The sequence below is a fragment of the Mirounga angustirostris genome, unplaced genomic scaffold (assembly GCF_029215605.1).
Source record: "Mirounga angustirostris isolate CCGP_5_RB_7025 unplaced genomic scaffold, mMirAng1.0.hap1 SCAF_3, whole genome shotgun sequence".
In the NCBI taxonomy this organism is placed as follows: domain Eukaryota; kingdom Metazoa; phylum Chordata; class Mammalia; order Carnivora; family Phocidae; genus Mirounga; species Mirounga angustirostris.
In genome coordinates, this window is record NW_026991711.1 from 99599142 (window position 1) to 99617841 (window position 18700).

At 38.5% G+C, this 18700-nt stretch overlaps 1 protein-coding gene across 1 annotated transcript in view; it reads right to left on the minus strand.

The window, feature by feature from the left end:
* ACTR3 (actin related protein 3) overlaps positions 1–15905 on the minus strand; it is a 60661-nt gene extending 44756 nt beyond the window's left edge. The window contains exon 1 of the mRNA XM_045868984.3: positions 15644–15905. Within this exon, the coding sequence (XP_045724940.1) occupies positions 15644–15687 (44 nt within the window). The 5' untranslated portion in view covers positions 15688–15905. The remainder of the gene's footprint in view (positions 1–15643) is intronic.
* Between the last annotated feature and the right edge of the window lie 2795 nt (positions 15906–18700).

Genomic DNA, 18700 nt, shown 5'->3' on the forward strand with positions numbered 1-18700 from the left:
TTTACAAAAACTCTCCCTGAACTATACAACAATGAAAAAAATCTCCAATGCTGATTTGGGCCAGCAAGGAGGGAAAAGGAATTGGAAATGGCTTAGAGCAAGAAACAGAGTAGAGAATTCAAAAAGCACTTTTGAAGTTATCAAAGGCTCAGTGACTAGAAGAACAGTAGTGGAAATGTAATGAAGTTACAGTGTAACAAAGTTACAAAGGAGGGATGACCTGCACTGGGAGTAATGAATGGCAAAAAACAAACGAGTTTTATGTAAGAAATGGTTGGTCTATCATGGTCCTAACTGCCTCTGGGGTAGGGGAAAGTAGATTTGGGAATGGTAATAGTCATCAGTAATGCACTCTCACTCTTAAAAAGAAATGAAACAAATATAATAAAATGCTAGCAGGCAATAATTCTGATAAACAGGAGTATCTGTCCTATTATTCACTGTACTTTTCTAAAAGAAAAGAATCCATTTAAGAAAAATATGTTCAAGTAGTAAAACCAGTTATGCTTGTTAAAAAATATTAGCATGGATATTATTTTTAATTCTGCAAATTCAAATTTTACTTATTAAAAGCAATATGGTTGACAAAGAGTACTTTAACTTAATACAATGGTTCGTATTTCTTTTTGCTTTGAAAATCATCTCACAGCAAAAAGCTATTTGAAGATTCCAATATGTTACTGATACTGAACCACTAAACAGAAACAAAATCTTAAAAAAAAAAAAAAAAAAAAAAAACAGTTCAAAATGAACTAGAAAAAAAGCTATGATAAAAAATCATTCCAGAAAAGAACAAACATGTATTGAGGTTACCACACTAAATCCAGTTAATAATCTACAGCCTATGTAAGGGAGAAAGAGCACTAGAATTTTAACTTTCCATGTTTCCACAATCTTAAACCATATAACAAAATGAATATAAGACCCTCAAACTTTAGGATAGAAAGAACATTAATGATATAGTGCAACCCATTTTCCAAAATTTCTGAGTATTAACCACCAATTTAAAGTTGAAAGAATTCTATCTCAATATGACCAGCTTCCACCTTTACTGTATCATAAAAATAAAGTATATACTAAGGATAAATATCAAATTTTAAAAGAAAATGGAGGTCTACAAATGAAACCCACTGCTTAACTTCTGTAATACCTCAATTCTCAGCTTAGCTATAGTCTTCTTTGTACTTCTAGTGTTAGGAACTTTTAGGACAAGAATGCAGTGGCTAATTCACAGGGAGTATTGACTATAAAGATAATTAGCAATTATTTGAAAAGCATTTCCAATTCCCTCCAATGTTCTTCTCATTACATTAAAGTCAATGTTTAACGTGACACACAAAAAAACTGATAAAACTGTTGAGTGGAAGAAAGTGGACTCTTTTGTGTTTAACAGAAATGGAATTCTCCCAGTCCTTTTAGATCTAAAACTTAAAATCTAACTCCTTTTCACTAGTGGGGAAGAAAAAATATGGACCTTAGAATCAAAAAGTCATGAGTGACATGTCTGTTCCATACTATCCTATGATCGTAGACTTTATTCCTAATTCATAAGGCATAAAACTGAATTCACAAGACTGCCATGAGGATTTAAAAAGGTAACAGTAGATGGCACTAAGTATTCAGTAAATTCTCCCCACCCCAGATCATTTTCCTTTATCCATGAGCCTCCTTTTATTTCTCTACCCATCCCTATAATTATTCTAAGACTTAGCAATGTTTTCCCAACCTCTTTGCTAGTACACCAGTCCAACTATCCACCACTTAAAGATGTAGATTTCCACTTACATGAAATGACCACGACAGGCAAATCCATAAAGACAGGAAAGAAATTAGTAACTCCAGAGGGTTGAAGGAAAGGAGAATGGAAAGTTTGACTGTTAATGCGTATGACGTACTTTCTGGGGTGATGAAAATATTCTAAAGTTGACTGTGGAGATGGTTACACAAACTTGTGAATAACTCAATTATACACTTTAAAAAAGTAAATTTTACGTACGTGAATCATATCTCAACAGAGCTATTAAAAATAGAATACAAGACTCAGACTGATACTGCGTTAAGTTTAACTTTTATCAATCTTCTGCTTAATGATCTACACAATCTACTGCCAATCAAATCAATTCTAAACCATTGTTTCCCATTTAAAATCCTTCCGAATAAGTTAAGATATAAATAAAATTAACTACCTGCTGTCCCACAGCTCCAAACAGGGTCAACTCCAAGTAGGGCAATCTCCTAAAGGATCCCTCCCTCAAATATTTTGAAACTCCTGCCTGACTTGCCTTCATCAATAAAATATTTACTGAGCATTATTAAATACTATGCACGAGGCCATAACTTGGAGAGAGTGAACAAAAAAGGCATCCTACCATCATAAAGCTTCCAATTTAGCTTCCAATAACAAAGCTTTCCTTCCTTTCCATCTATCATAACCTACTTAGTCTTTTCCAAGAATTTGAGCAAGTTCAGCTCCTTCATAAACCATCCTCCCAAAAACTACAGCCTTTATTAATCTCCCCAATTAACTACTAATATACCATCTTTAGTTATTTCACATACATTAGTTTCATCTCTGGAACTAAACTGTAAGCCTAAAGAATAAAATCATACCATGGCTTTCTGTATGTACCATAGTATTCAGCATAGAACTGAGAATTCCAGTGGTGAAATAAGTAGTTGATTACTTGCAATACCTTTTTTTTTTCCCCACATATATCAATAGTTCATTCCTTTTTATTGCTAAGTATTATTCCATGGTGTATGTACCAGTTTGTTAAACAAGTTAAAGGACATCTAGATTGTTTCTAGTTTTTTGTTGTTGTTGTTGTTTTTAAGCCTTCTAATGACTTTATTTGGGGTTTTGCTGTTGTTGTTTTGGTTTTTTTTAATTAACATATAATGTATTATTTGGTTCAGGGGTACAGGTGTGTGATTCATCAGTCTTACACAACACCCAGCACTCACCGTAACACATACCCTCCCCATGTCCGTCACCCAGCCACCCCGTCCCCACCTCCTCCCCTCCAGGAACCCTCAGTGTGTTTCCTAAGATTAAGAGTCTCTTATGGTTTGTCTCCCTCTCTGGTTTCATCTTGTTTCATTTTTTCCTCTCTTCCCCTATGATCCTCAGCCTTGTTTCTTAAATTCCTCCTATCAATGTGGTATATATATACACAAAATGAAATATTACCCAGCCATCAAAAAAAATGAAATCTTGCTATTTGCAATGACATGGATGGAACTAGAGGGTATTATGCTAAGCGAAATAAGTCAATCAGAGAAAGACAATTATCATATGATCTCATTGATTTGCAATACCTTTTTATAGCAATTTTAACTATAGCTGCCGTTGTTACTGTATGTCAGTTATTTTGCTATGTGCTTTATAGTATCCCTAATCGCTATCAAAACCATGCAAAATGGATCTGTTTCCATATTGGGGGAACTGCACCTCACAGAAGAAGAAATCACTGCAAAGAAATACTAAAGCTAAGGGCGCCTGGGTGGCTCAGCCGTTAAGCATCTGCCTTCAGCTCAGGTCATGGTCCCAGGGTCCTGGGATCGAGCCCCACATTGGGCTCCCTGCTCCGTGGGAAGCCTGCTTCTCCCTCTCCCACTCCCCCTGCCTGTGTTCCTGCTCTCGCTCTCTGTCAAATAAATAAATAAAAAATCTTAAAAAAAAAAAATACTAAAGCTAGAAATGAACTCAAATACCTACCAGCTCCCAAAGTCAACGTCTTTTGTACAGTCTCCTTTAAATATGAGTGGTTACTTCCAAAATAAAACTAGAGAAAGAACTAACAGTATAGTTTGTCACGCTAACTATGGGATCTTCCCCACTTACTCTTTCTGTGTCAGTTTCATCTTTAAAAGAGAGTAACTACCTACCTTATAGAATTAGGTAGCAAATGAATTAATACATATAAAGCAATTAGAACAGTGCCTGGCACACAGTATGTACTATATAACTGTTAGTTATTATTTTTATCACCATAAATCACCATAATGAAGTCACCAAATATACTTCCTATTCTCATAAACTTGGTTTATGATAGATTATGGCTTCGTACTACCTACAATATAAATACCAAAGCAGTGCAGAATTCAAGGACTTCCAGACCTCCATAACCCAGCTCCAACATATCTCTTTAATTCAACTCAAGAAGCACTTACTGAGCACCTATCATACCTTAGACACTTTCACTACTTTCCTGTACCATATCGAGTATTTCACTACTTCTCTGTACCATATTAAACATCACTGTTTCCTTGTACCATACCAAACCTAATATATCCAAATTCAACCTATACTTTTCCACCTCACTTTGTTTCCTACCACTGTTCTCTTACCTTGTACACTAGTCTTATTCCTGCCTATCAGTACTTTATTCATCCTTAAAGGCCTACTTCAGTTATGATCTCTACCAGGAAGCCTTTTTACATCTTCCCTGGAAAAAGTAAATTTTCCTTCACCTATGATTCCAAAAAAGTTTCATTTATACCTGGCAGAGCATTTACCATATTGTTATTATTATGTACATGTAAGCTTCCTAAAGGCAGGCATCATTTCCTAATCATCCTTATATTCCCTATAACACAAGTACTGCAAAAGTATGCATTTGCACAGATGCTCACTAGCGTTACTGGAAAACAATTCTTCCAACTATTAACAAAATAGATGTAAAAGCTATTTCCTACTTCCTAGTTTTTTTGTTGTATATAAATAAATATATACGGCCCATTATCTCTGAAAAAGAAAAAAATAGTGCAGTTCAAATTCTCTTAATTATAATTCAGGTTCACTATTCTAAAAAAAAAAAAAAGGCTTAAATAAATGGCCTATCGTATCACTGCATTTATCAAGTTGGTCCTACTTTCCAAAATATCCCATAATCCCAAAATTACTAGACTGTTACACCTCTGTTCTAATGAAAAATCCAATATTATTCACACCATCATTAATTATTCCTTTAAAAAACTGTTCTTGATTCACACATTTAGAATGAACACTGTGTGAAACTCACTCGGTTTTTGCACTTTTGGAAAAGAATGTCCACTCAAAGTGCTAATTATTAAAAAGGATCATGCAGTTATCAAAATGAAATGAGGAATTTAAGGCAACATAAAGACAAATGGACAACAAACTTCCCCCCTCCTCATCTTTCTCCCAATAGTAGACACTTACTTTTTCTGCCAGCATCAAATCCCTACTCCTATTCTGATGAATCCACCAAAGATTAAGGCTTTGCAGGTCACAAAACCTCACATCCCTTTATAGAATGACCGACCCGATACTGATACATTCTACTCCTGCCACCTACTACACATCACATGATTGATATCTATCTAACCAATCTGAGCTCAGGTCAGAACTTTGAATCTTGACCGAATAACTACAAGATGAAGAGATGTTTTATAATTTATATTGCTAGTATCTAGTTGCCAGCATCCTGCCGAATTCCCGCAACATGACTTTGATAGCAGACTCTCGCTGCCTGGTCTCTCCTTTTCTCTGCTTTTCTGAGCCTGGTTCTCCAGCCTTCCCATCAATTTTGTGATCTACACTTACATACCCTTTCACAATAATTACTTTTCTGGCTTACATTAACTAGTTATTTTGTTGTTTGCATCCAAGATTTCTCACTGATATAACCACATTACATTTCTCTCATTTCTACTTCTCAGAATCTTCCTATCAATTTAAATCCTGTTTCACTACTAAAAAAAAAAAAAAAGTTTTGTTTTACTTTTAAAATAACTTTCCTGACAACAAGGCAACTTGAAACAAGTAAAGCAGGCCCCTTCGAAATGCATTTTGGAAGCAATAAAATGCTCAACCAGTCCATTATCTGAATAACAGGTTAATCAAGAAAAGAAAAAAAGGCCTCTTTCCTTTGCTCTATTACCTCTACCATTTTGATTAATATGAAGCAAAATTTTAAAATACATACTTTCAAACAGGAAACATAAGCTTCTACTAAAACTGTGTACTTTTTAGATAAAATGCATCAAAATTCATCCTAAACTCCAGAAGATAACAATCTCTTTAATTCTATTTTAGGAAAAAAAAAAGTTACTTTCTGGCAACCCATGTGTTTCTCTCAATCTATATATTCACTATTTTCAGATTCAAATACCAAACATTAAGTACTCTGAGTCTAATAAAAAGTTTCTTTTTTATAATCCTATATTCTTAAGTTCGACTATTTCATTTGTTTTTTTAATGCAGGCATTAATGAGAGAAATAACTTTTGTATGGCATCAATTATTCAAACTGCAGCTTCAGAAATATGTATACCTTTATTCTGAAGTTATATGTAATTAAACATCACTTCCTTAGTTAAGCTGTCTTGAATTAACCAGCAATTGTCAGCTTTATCATGTTTCATATAATGCCTGTCCCTGCAGTTAATAAATAATGCTATGTCGATTAACTTGCTTGTGTTTTGGGTTAATCAAATCAATGAATTAGTCACTAAGACTTCCCTATATATCTCATATTTGTACTAAAAATTAACAGTTCTAAAAACATTTTTTTTTTAAAAAACGTATGTTTAAATTTTAATACTCTTCAAAGACTAGGTTAACAATGTAACCACCGATACTGACTATACCCCAACTGAAGGCAGTATTAACAGTGGGCTCTGGAACCAGACTGCCTAGTATTAACAGTGGGCTCTGGAACCAGACTGCCTAGTATTAACAGTGGGCTCTGGAACCAGACTGCCTGAGGGCTCCATGCTAGATCTACTACTTAACTATAGCTACATTTACTTGAGCAAGTTACTTAAGTTCTCTATACCTCAGTTTCCTCACCTTTAAGATAGTTATTATATCACAGTACCTACACTTCATAGGGTTTCTGAAAAGGTTATAAATAATTATCTCAAAAACATAACTCCTAAAGGGCTCTCTGAAAGGCTGATTTGTACATATCCCACGTAACATTTTAAATAACTGAAATCCAAAAACTAAATTAAGTACTTCTAAAATTTAAATGCCTGAAACAATAAAAAAGCGTATTTCCTTTAAAAAGGCATTCATTTTATGAAAACAGTTTCTGAATTTGTGTTAAAATGTTATGATGGGGGGGGCACCTGGGTGGCTCAGATAGTTAAGCGTCTGCCTTTGGCTCAGGTCATGATCCCAGGCTCCTAGGATCAAGCCCCAAGTCAGGCTCTCTGCTCAGCGGGAAGCCTGCTTCTCCCTCTCCCACTCCCCCTGCTTGTGTTCCCTCTCTCGCTGTCTGTCAAATAAATAAAATCTTTAAAAAAAATATGGTATGATGGGAAACAAAATTAGTTTTGCATCTGTGCCATCTAGTATGCATTTGTATTTGTATTACAACAAAAACGCTTAAAGATTTCTGAAGCATGTATTGAACCAGGCCTCAACCAAACTACTTTAACTTTAAAAAACATTTATTGTTATTTCAACTGGCAAAAAGAAACTCCAACGACTATAACTCATAAATGTGAACTCCTAAGAAAATTTAAGAGAATTCAACAATGCTATCAATTTATAAGTAGGAGCAATCCTGAAAAACATTTCTCAACTCTGGACTTCTGTCTCATTTATAAATAAAGAGGGTTAAATTATTTCTCAGTCTTTTTCATCTCCATAATTCTATGTAAGTCATTAGGCACTTCCCTTAATTCACTAAAGTAAGTTTCACAAATACACATTAAATGCTATTTTTGTGGTCTTGAAATAACTGAAGTTAAAAATGCTTCAAGAGGGGCGCCTGGGTGGCTCAGCTGGTTAAGCAACTGCCTTCAGCTCAGGTCATGATCCTGGAGTCCCGGGATCTAGTCCCACATCGGGCTCCCGGCTCAGCGGGGAGCCTGCTTCTCCCTCTGACCCTATCCCCTCTCATGCTGTTTCTCTCTCTCTCTCTCAAATAAATAAATAAAATCTTTAAAATAAATAAATAAATAAATAAATAAATAAATAAATAAATAAATAAATGCTTAAAGAAAAACGCATCATATTTAATTATACTAAGCTCTAAGACTTTAAGCAAGCAAACAATAGTTTTATCATGGACCGATACTAAAGACACAGTTTGTAATTTTACACAGTTCCAAAACCAACCGTGAACTGTAAGGCATTCTGCACCCTAATTCCCCATCTTAAGACTTTCAATCTCCTTGTAGCAACCTCTCATTCACACTAAGTACTGTAACTGAGAAAGTCTTAGAGACAAGGGCACCTGGGTGGCTCAGTCGTTAAGCGTCTGCCTTCAGCTCAGGTCATGATCCCAGGGTCCTGGGATCAAGCCCCACATTGGGCTCCCTGCTCCATGGGAAGCTGGCTTCTCCCTCTCCCACTCCCCCTACTTGTGTTCCCTCTCTCACTGTCTCTCTCTCTGTCAAATAAATAAATAAAATCTTTAAAAAAAAAAGTCTTAAAGACACCCTTCCCAAGGGAATTGCATTTCCACAATGGGCAAGAAGACTTAAAGGAGAGAATATTTAAAGATGTAATGTTCAGCATCAGAACAGATGAAGAAAATATTTTTGTGAAGTATGTGTTAGGGGTAGAGAGGAGTTAGAAAGGAAAATATATCAGACGACACAAATTCAAGGCTGTTCCTTTCCTGGTTATAAGGAGTATGTAAGAATGACTTGAGTTTAAGTCAACAGTTATGAAAGGTTTTGAAAAAAATCTTGAAAGAAAATAAAATTACACGAATGGTCCCCTGGAAAAATTAAGATATTATTTGGTTTTTTTTGTTCTGGTATTAATCAATTATGGAGGTATCTTTTATATATTTATTGTATGATATCAAGGTCCATATAAATATATAAAACCACCAGCACACAAAGTAGTATTAGTCACTATCCTATTTTGGAGAACCAAATTTAAACATTAATCCAATAACATCACCTTATCTTGTGCTGTTACTTAATAATACATGAATTTGTAAGTGCTTGATAAACTATAAAGCGTGTTAATGTAGTGTTATTATTACTTAACTGCTTTGGTCTTGCCTCTTTATGCCAGTGGCTATTATAGATCAGTAATGTCATTAAATAGCCTGCAAGTTCCAATAGAATTACAGACAAGCATTCAAATGCCTTTATTATAGGGGAATTTGGTTTCAGAAAACATACTGCTTGAAGCTACATTTTAACCACTCCACACTCCTGCCCCTACTCCGATCGTTCAGCTGTTTCCACCTGTTGGTGGGGAAGCACACTGGACAAGGAGGAGCACTGTGGAGGGAAATTTAGCCCTATGCTGAGCTAAAATCTCCTCCTATGGATTCTGCCTCTTAAAAAGTGGGATGAAACAGAAGACTGGCTGTCAGCATACCTGATCACTCATCACTTCCAAGCCATGTGTGCTCCCTCATTCTTCTCGCTGTGATGCTCAAGAAGCCAGATTACATATCCAAGATTTTTAAAAGGAACAGTAAAATATCCAATCTTTTTGTTTTTCTTTATCATTTTATTAGCTTCAATTTATAAACTGTAACGATGATTGCCACATCTCCACCTTCATTCTTGAAGTTCCTGTATTTTCAACTTCCTCTAGAATATTTCCAATTATGATAATCATCCAAATTCAGTAACAAATTCAAGTAACAATTTTACTCAGCTTCTTAAAACCAACTCCCTTAATTGTCCCACTCAAACTCAAAATTCTGAACTCTTCATTGATGACTACAATCTACCAAGATCAATTGCCAAGCCCTAGCAATACCTCCATCTCTCAAGTCAGCAAAACATTCTGATTGTGCACTGTGTTAAGCCAAGCAGTGCAGAAGAAAAATAAATAAGCATAAGACACCGTGTTCCTGTCCTTAAAAAATGTCAATTCAATAAAAGAGAACTAACCGATAACTGTAATAATTATGATGTATCAAGTTTTTACTGTGTGTCAAGCAGTATGACTAACCATTTTCATGCATTATCTCAAAAAACAAGAAACAAACCAAAAAACCCCACCCACAAGGTAGATACAATGATCTCCAAATTACACATGGAAAAAATGTGACCTGCAGAGTTTAAGGTGTACAGTCATACAACTAGAAAAGCTTGAACTCAAAAACAGCTATGACTACAAAGCCCTTGCTAACCATAATACAAAACAACTGCAGAAGTACAAACAAAAAAGAAGCAACCTTTCCCCAACTTCTCTCTTCTGCTCTATTCCCACTGCCAATATCCTATTTTAGAATTTCTGCAAAGCTGGTGCTGAGAGGGCTGCTTAAAAATCATCTAGGAAGATCATCTAAATTTGAGATTCTGAGTCACTGGGCATGGGGTGTTTCCCAGGCAGTTTTTTTTTAAACCATACCGCTAATTCTTGTTCCGTCATTCATTTGCTCGCTCATTCAACAAAGATGTGAGTTCATATTATGTGTCAAGTTCCATAACTTCATCCCAAATACCTCCTCTACATCCGATCCAACTGCATTCCATTCTGCAAATATTTTAAAAGCCCTATTTACAACATTTAACTCCTCTTGTAAAGGATTTTTATTTCCTATCAAGTAAAAATATTTTGAATCAAAGTTCTGCTGCAAGTGCTCAATAAATGTTAGTTCCCCTTCACATCACATAATCTAGATGTGCATTATTACATGGTCCTCAATTCGAATGGAAGGGGGCGGTGCAATGTATGCTAACAGGGCTAAACATAAGAAGCAGCTACTACTCTCTTCTTTCTGCTGTATATGCTTTCCCTTCTCCTATATATATCCAAATCCTTAAAAGGAGAGCGCATACCCTACCTTCCCTGCAACTTCCTTAAGATTCTTGAGAGCAGACTGTATTACACATTTTCATTGTAATTCCAAGAGTGTCTGACCGGCCGCCAAGTATATAGTAAGCCTTGATTTGGCAATACCACCTTTTCTATGTGTGCAAGTAATTCTTAAATTACTAACACTGCTTTCTGCCTTTAAAACATCATAAATGAATTCTCTCAAAAAAATATCTAAATGATTTGTCAAAGGCTCATCCTCTATGTAAGGAGACTATTATATAGAGTAGGGGCTGTACCACATTTATTTGTTATAATACCTTGGGCATATAGTTTAACTTCTTCTAAACCCTAAATTTTTCTTTAAAACAGAAATAATTCTTAGGTTGATGTGAAAAGTAAATGAGATAATAAAGCGTTCAGCACTTGGTCTGACATGTAATTCTTAATAAATATCAGCTGTTAGTATTTCCTGATTAAACAAAATGTAGAGAGTAAACTTTTTCCAGAATTTCAATTTAAGCAAAGTGACAAGGAAATAAGCTAGGAATTCACATATCCACATATACATACACACACATATATGTATATATACACATATGTACATATATATGTATATATGTATGTATGTATGTATCTCAAATCTGAAAGATTTCCACAAGAATGGTTTCTCTATTTCATTAAATCAAATGCATAAGGCTAGGATTTATAACAATATTTTAAACAAGAAGAGAATTAACCTTACTAACAAAAACAAAGAAACGTGCATAGTTCTGATAAGGGGCTCAGGAATGCCCACAGTGTAATAGAACACAGGGCTTCAAAACAGAAAAGCTCAAGTCCAAATAGCAACTCTTACCAACTGCTAACTACAGCCACTAAAAAGGTAATTTAAATTTCTCTAATCCTGTTTGCTCACTTGTAAAATGGGGTAAAAATGACAGTCACAAAACTAAATAAGATAAATAAAAATCCTGACCAGCAGTCCTCCACTAGTGGAGCTTCCCATTCTGTGCTTAAAAATAAATTTCTCAACTGTGTTTTACAATTAGGCTGTTCATTAGATTACATATATATATATATATACAACCCAAAGTCAATATTTCAACACAAAACGTGCATGCAGGGAGAGAGACTGGTGGGAAAGGAAAGCAGAAAGATTTTAGGTAAGTCTAAGTAAGAAAGTGACTTTAATTCCCATCACCCAGATATGCCATCCCCCGACCCATCTCCCTTTCTGCAACCCTCACTGGGTGTTATATTAAACTAATGAATAACTGAACATAATATCAAAAACTAAAGATGTACTGTACCTTGGCTAATTGAATTTAAACTTAAAAAAAAAAAAAAGATGCTAAAAAAAAGTGACTTCTCAACAGGAAGGAGCCTGTTACACTTACTTCAAAGGGCATGCAAAACATGACCCCTAAAGGAATAAGAATTTCAGTGTTTTTTGGTAACAAGATACTACAAATGTTTCTGCCCTTGGAGATGGCTGGAGAAATAGTGTTATTATTAAACATTATATTCAGAATTCACAAAGGAAACATGAACTTCCCATTTATGTTTTCCCCCACCCACTCAGCCCTTCCCCACTGGTTCTCAAAGATCATCCTATCCATACTAATTGCTAGAATGTGACCACAGTATGAATTATATAAGCTCCCCATCCACTGACTCCAACAAAATATTTATGCTTACATTTTAAAATTATGCTAGGAAGCTTAAGTCGATTACGGAAATTCCTGAATTCATTCTAAATCTGAATATATCTAGATACCAATATATAGTTCTACAATAAGGCCGTATTAACCTCTGCTATCATAATGGAAATAATTTACCAAAGCAGTACTGATCAGGTAAAAAAGGAAGACATAAAGGGGAAAAGGAAATTTAACCATGTAAAGTTCTGTAATCAAGCTATAGCATAAAATGTATATAAGGAGTTCCTTTATTTGGCCTGAACGCTGAAGAAATGAGTGAAAACATGCAAAAAATAATTTAGGATCCTCTTAAATTCGCAAGTGTAACAATGTTATAAAATAGCTTTTGAAAAAAAAGTTTCCCTCACCACTGGTAGCAGATTTGACTTCCTTAATTAGTTCTAAAGCAACCAGTTCGATCAATGAAAATCTCTACCCAAATTTTTTTTCTGCAGTACTATTCTAATGCAAACCAAAAGTGTAGATATGATATCATTCAGTATTAAAGAAATAGTTCTTTTTAAATTCTTTTCAAAAGGAGTTATTTTCTTTTATGCCCTGAGCTTAGGTGATTCTTTATCTTATGTTGAGATAAAGGATCTTTGCTGGAGGATCTCTAACTTTAAGTCTGGGGATTAAGCCGCATGTTTCCTAACTCCTACAGCTTTTCTTATCCGAGAACATCAAGTTTCCTAGATGGCCACTTTTTTCAGTTATCTTTTTCCTAACTTACATAATGGAATGAGCAACCAGGTTCAAGTTATAGCTTTTCACTTATATTAAGTGGGTAATTGTAATTATAGACCAAATAGATGAATGCATTCTCTAAAGCACAGAGAAACACACAAATTATAGGCGCACAATTTGCATCTGGGGATCACAGTACTCTGCAACATAAAACTCCCTATGAAGGCCTTCCTTAAATACGCTTATTGCAGGCCCAATCTCAACGAGCTATCTTCTATGTGCTAATAAAGCTGCAGGTGTGACTTTCCAGGAGTTGCATTAATAGGCAACACAAAAGACCAAAAAACTTTTGAAGACCAAAATAAATGGAGCTCTGACAGATGTTAAAAAAGGTGAGAGGCAATGGGGAATCCTAATCAGTTCCATTTAAATCATGAGTGTCCAGATAACTACCTCACCTTTGTGAGGTAAAACTAATGCAATAAAGTAAAATGTAATAATGTAGTAATAACTGAAAATATTAAAACAAAAATAATCCTAAGTATAGATTGAACCCCTCCTGCACCTCCTGGTTACTCAGCATGTGTTTCAAATTCAGGGTGGCCCTATCAGAAGGAGGTCACTTAAGGACAGTTAACCTCAATGAAATACCTAGTATACTAACTCAAAAATAACCAGAACTGATTTCAAAAGAGGAAAAATAGAATGAGGAAAAAGTAACATCCTACTTGTTACCCTGTTACTTATTAGGATTACAATTATCTACACTAATTTTATTAACAACCCAATAGTTTCTAAAACATAAAATATTAATTATGTAGCAGTATTTTTCACTTCAACAAAATGCACTTGAAAATTCCTTCTCACTGGGGCCAAATCTAATTTTAAAACTGACCCTAAGCATGAAACTACTCACCAATTAGACTGAGAGAGAGGGAAAAAAATACTGGCTCAAGGAAATTAGGATAAAAAAATAATAACTTTAATAAGCTGTCCACCAAAACAGTACATTTGGAAGTTCTAAGGCTAAAGTAGGCTGGTGTTTCCCAAAAGAAAATGTTAATAAATCAGTTGTTTCCACATGCATGGCTGGGATTTTAGAAACTGTCACACTGACAGAAGTTCTGAGCATGAAGATTAGAGCTGTTTTACAGAGAGCAAATGGAATTAGGAGCACACACAATCCTTTAGGCAACAAAAGTTTGCTGAATAATAAAAGGAGGGAAAATAGGCTGATACTCTACCTCTCACAACCCACGCCCCCCCCCCATTGGATTATGTTTGGAATTAGAAATGTAAAAATATATACGCACAGGACACACACACACACACACACACACCACACACACACTCCTAACACTGTAACATAAAGAAGTCATTCCACATTAAAATATAGACAGTATTCTCTATGAAAATACAAAGTGTGCCAAACTCTAAAATGCCTATTTATACACTTTAACGCCAGTCTACATGCTAAAAGGCTACCCTACAGATCTGGTAACTCCTTGAAAAGCAACCACGTCCCTTTATAGTTCTGTACCTTCCTTCTCAATCTGAGATACCTTCACAGAATGAACACACACAAATTATTCTCCTCGGTGCTTCCCTTCCTCCTTCCCAGCGAAACACTAATGCATATATTTTTAAGTTCACATAACCTGGTAACTAGCACCAGTAATTCAATCTATTTGAAATACGCTTAATTTTTAAAGTTCTAGTAAGATGTGTTCAGGTTGGAAACGAAAAACTACCTTATAAGGGTATAAAAGGCCGAAAGCAGGAAGCGGCTTTGACAAAACTAAGGAAGTTGCAGCGCGCTTGCTCACTGGGGGACTTTTTTGAGGCAAGAGAAGTAACACATGACATCTTTCTCTCTCAAATTAAAATGTGACTTGGTTCACCGGTAAAAGCGCAGTAGGAGATGGAAAAGACCCGGAGTCGGAAAGGAAGAAGAGGTGGGTGGTCAAATAAAAGCCCCGACTAGGTTCCCATTTTCAGAGTCCGATTCTTCCCTTTCCCCACCCACACCCTGGGCAGAGTGTTGTCACAGCAATCTTGCAAAACCTACAAGGAGCGCTTCTCTTTTCTCGCTCCTCTGCCAGGCTGTCCCCGCGCTCGATCCACTCGGTCCCCCAATTCACGGGCAGGAAGGGACGTGGAGGAAAAGGAGAGCCGGGTGCGCCGGGTCGGCGACCACCCCGACCGCACCGCGGGCCCCGGTGGGGCGACCGGCCCCACGTCTCCTTGGGCGGCGCTGCCCACCGCGATGGGGGAAGGGCCGGGAGGGGTTGCGCGGAGCAAGCCGCTCCCAGGGGGGTTCTCGGCCCCGCGCCCCCGCGCCGGTCCCAACGGGTGAAGCGAGGCAACAAGGGAGGCCCCGGCTCCGGGCCCCACCCCTGGCAACACAGAGCGGCTAAGACTGACACGGCCGGCGGCAGCACCTTACCGCAGCACCCATCTCCCGACCTCTACCCTCCCCCGCCATTTTCCCACCTCCGCCTCAGTTTCCCCACCCCACCCCCGCCCGTCAGCCCCCTTACCCCGTGCCACAGTCCACCACACAGGCCGGCAGCCGTCCCGCCATCTTCCTCGCCTGCTACTGCCGCTGCCGCCGTCTGCTCCGTGCTGATTGGGGCCAGGGATTAGCGGCGGGAGATCGGAGCTCTCTGACCATCCACAGCCGGGTCGCCCTCTCCGTCCAGGGGGGAGCCGGGAAGCCGAAGCAGTAGCGAGAAAGCAGCAGGCTCGGTCAGCGGCTACCACTTCCGCAACCCAGGCGGGCATGCAGTCCCCGCCCTGCCCCGCCGCGGCCTCCTCCCCCTCTCTCTCCCCTCCTCCTCCCTCCTGCCCCCACCCTACAACTTCTTCCCCCACGCCGCCTTGCCCCGGGAAGCCAAGATGGCCGCCGGTGCCGCCGCCCCGGCCAGGCCAGGCCCAGGCCGCGAGCGCTCCCCCTTCCGGCTCCGAGCGGGAGGGGCGAGAGAGCATGCGCAGTGACGTGCTGCCGGCGGCCGCCGCTCGCGTCCCGACGTTAAGGAAGTCCACTTCGGGTTTTCCCAGAGGGTAGGGGCGGGGAAATCGGCCCGAGCCTCCGGTTCTCCAGAAGCTGGTAGGGCTTTTTAGTTTCAATTACTTCTGTGCTAGGTTGAGAGACGAATGGGACTGCCTCCCGCAGCCGTGAGTATCTTCTCCAGTGCCCCGGGGAAAACCGGCCTAATAGAAAACGTTCTCAGCGGCACACAACACTCTTGTAACTTGAAGAGTCTGCTTTTCTGAGTGGAAAAGAGCGATATCAGACCGAGGGTGAGCAGTCGGGAGGGATGGGTGAACAAAGGCTTGCACCGTAGCTCTTCTGCCTTCGTGCGGAGTTTTTAGTCATTTACACCTGTGCGTTGTTACAACATTGCACGTAACAAGTGTTAAAACATTGTCTAGATTGCAGGCCCCCCAGGGGCAGGCCTGTACCCACGAGGAAAACAAACCTCCTGGGGGTACGTTCTGCATAATGTACCCTACACCAATAGGCCGTTATTCAAGGCTTTTGGATGATGACAGAGATTCCATCTGCGGTAGTTTAAGATTCTACTACTTTAGCAGGAGGATTATACCAAGAATTAAGGACAAAAAAAAAAAAAAAATAGGGAAAAAAGGCTAAAAACTGGAGAGCCTAGAACAATGGTTTCCAGACTTAAATGTGCATCAGAATTACCTGGAAGGCTTGTTAAAACAGGTTGCTGGGCCACATCCCCAGTGTTTTCTGTTTAGGTGGTCCGGAGAAGGGCCTGGTAATTTGCATTTACAACAACTTCTCAGGTGATGGTGTGGGACCCCACCTGGGGAATGTAGAGGTTTAACAGCTTTCCCCCAGGCTAATCTTCTGATAAATTATCAATTTGCTTATATGGCTGAAATAAAAAATATTTTCCCTAAGAAAGGATGGATGTCTTATTCACAACAGAAGATAACAGTAAGTTGTTAGACTGGGCTGCGGTATGGAAAGTGGGTTTTTCATTCATTTGACATAAGTATTGCTCACCTACTCAGTTATGGCAGGGACCGTACTGCCCCAGAATAGTCACTGGGCACAAAATAGATTAGGTCCTTGCTCTTAAGAGTTCTCAGTTTAGTGGGAAAACATAAATTGTGTTAAAAGCAGTCGCAGAGAGCAGGGGGCTATGAGAAATGGGGGATAAGGGTGGGAGAATGGGAGAGAAGTGGAATATAGGTAAGGCTTCTCTGACAAAGTGACATTTTAAAGGTGAGGTGGGAGATAGAGGAAAGGGTGAGGAGGAAGGGGAGCCCTCCAGAACAGGGAACAGCAAGAGTCAAGGACCTGAGGTGGGAAAGAGCTTGGCTTCTTTCACAAATTCAAAGAAGACCCAAATGGTCAAAGTGATGTGAGCCGGGGAAGATGCAATAGGAGATGGAGCCGGGGAGATAAGTAAGAATCAAACTGCAAGGATCTGTATACTTCCCCACGAATCTTAAAGTTTAGCCTGAAAGCAGCCTGAAAGCCATCAAAGAGATTTAAGCAAGGAAATGTGACTGCTTTGTAGGGAATGGACCCCACAAAGTAAAGAGTAAAGTGAATGGTCTTATCGTGTGCTATAAATCAGGGATAGAATTATGTTTGCAGTAACATCCAGATGGGATCAAATATGTGCAGAAGAGACAACTTAGGGGAATCATCATTACCAACTAGAGCCCAGCACATCCACAGCTACTCACAGAAAATAGATAAAAATCCCCCAGGGAGGCTTTTCTCAGTGACTGTCTAACAAGAAGTCATGCAGAAGTGGTTCTCTGTTCAGATGCATAGTTGTTTTTTTCCCTACATTTTAGAAGATACTAAATGGGGATTCTTTGCTGCCTTTTACAACATCAGATATTTATGGTCATTTGAGAGAAAAGATGCCTGAAGATCAGCTGTGACAGAAAAGGGACATGTGGGTTGGTTGGGGTAAATAGTTGTTTCCAGCATTACCAGTAGTAAGTCGGAGTGAAAGGATCTTACCAAAGGGGCCCCAAGAACCGAGGTTAGGAACTTGAACAGGTCGCTCAGGGAAACCCACACTGGTGGATCCTCAAGATGGCTGCTCACACACAGGTTTTGTGTGGGTTGTCACAGAAGTAGTTACATCAACGGTCAAGAACTGGAATGCTCCCAGGGTCCAAGCAAGTGCCATTATGACTGAAGGGAACCCTGAGGAATTTTGGCAATATGGAGAGTCCACATCCCCAGCAAAGGCAGTAGAAAACTCTTGCTATGCAGAGATGTAGACCCAGTGTTGCCTGAGCTTCCCTTTGTTCCAGAAAAATTGAAAATCTGTATTTTTATCTGTTGGTAACTAATTCTCTGCAGGCTATATCTGACCTGCGGGCTACCAGTTTTCAACTTTTGATTTGGGAAGCTGTTTAACATTTACATGTATATTGCTTTCCAATATGCAGCTCAGGTCAGTGCTAGATACTATATCTCATTGGCATGAGGAAACCTTCTAGGATAGTCTCTTTCATGTAGTCAGGTCTGCCCTTTGTAAAGAATGTGACTGTTAGAAACCTTTGGAAGCTTCTAACACTCAGAAAAATGATTTGTG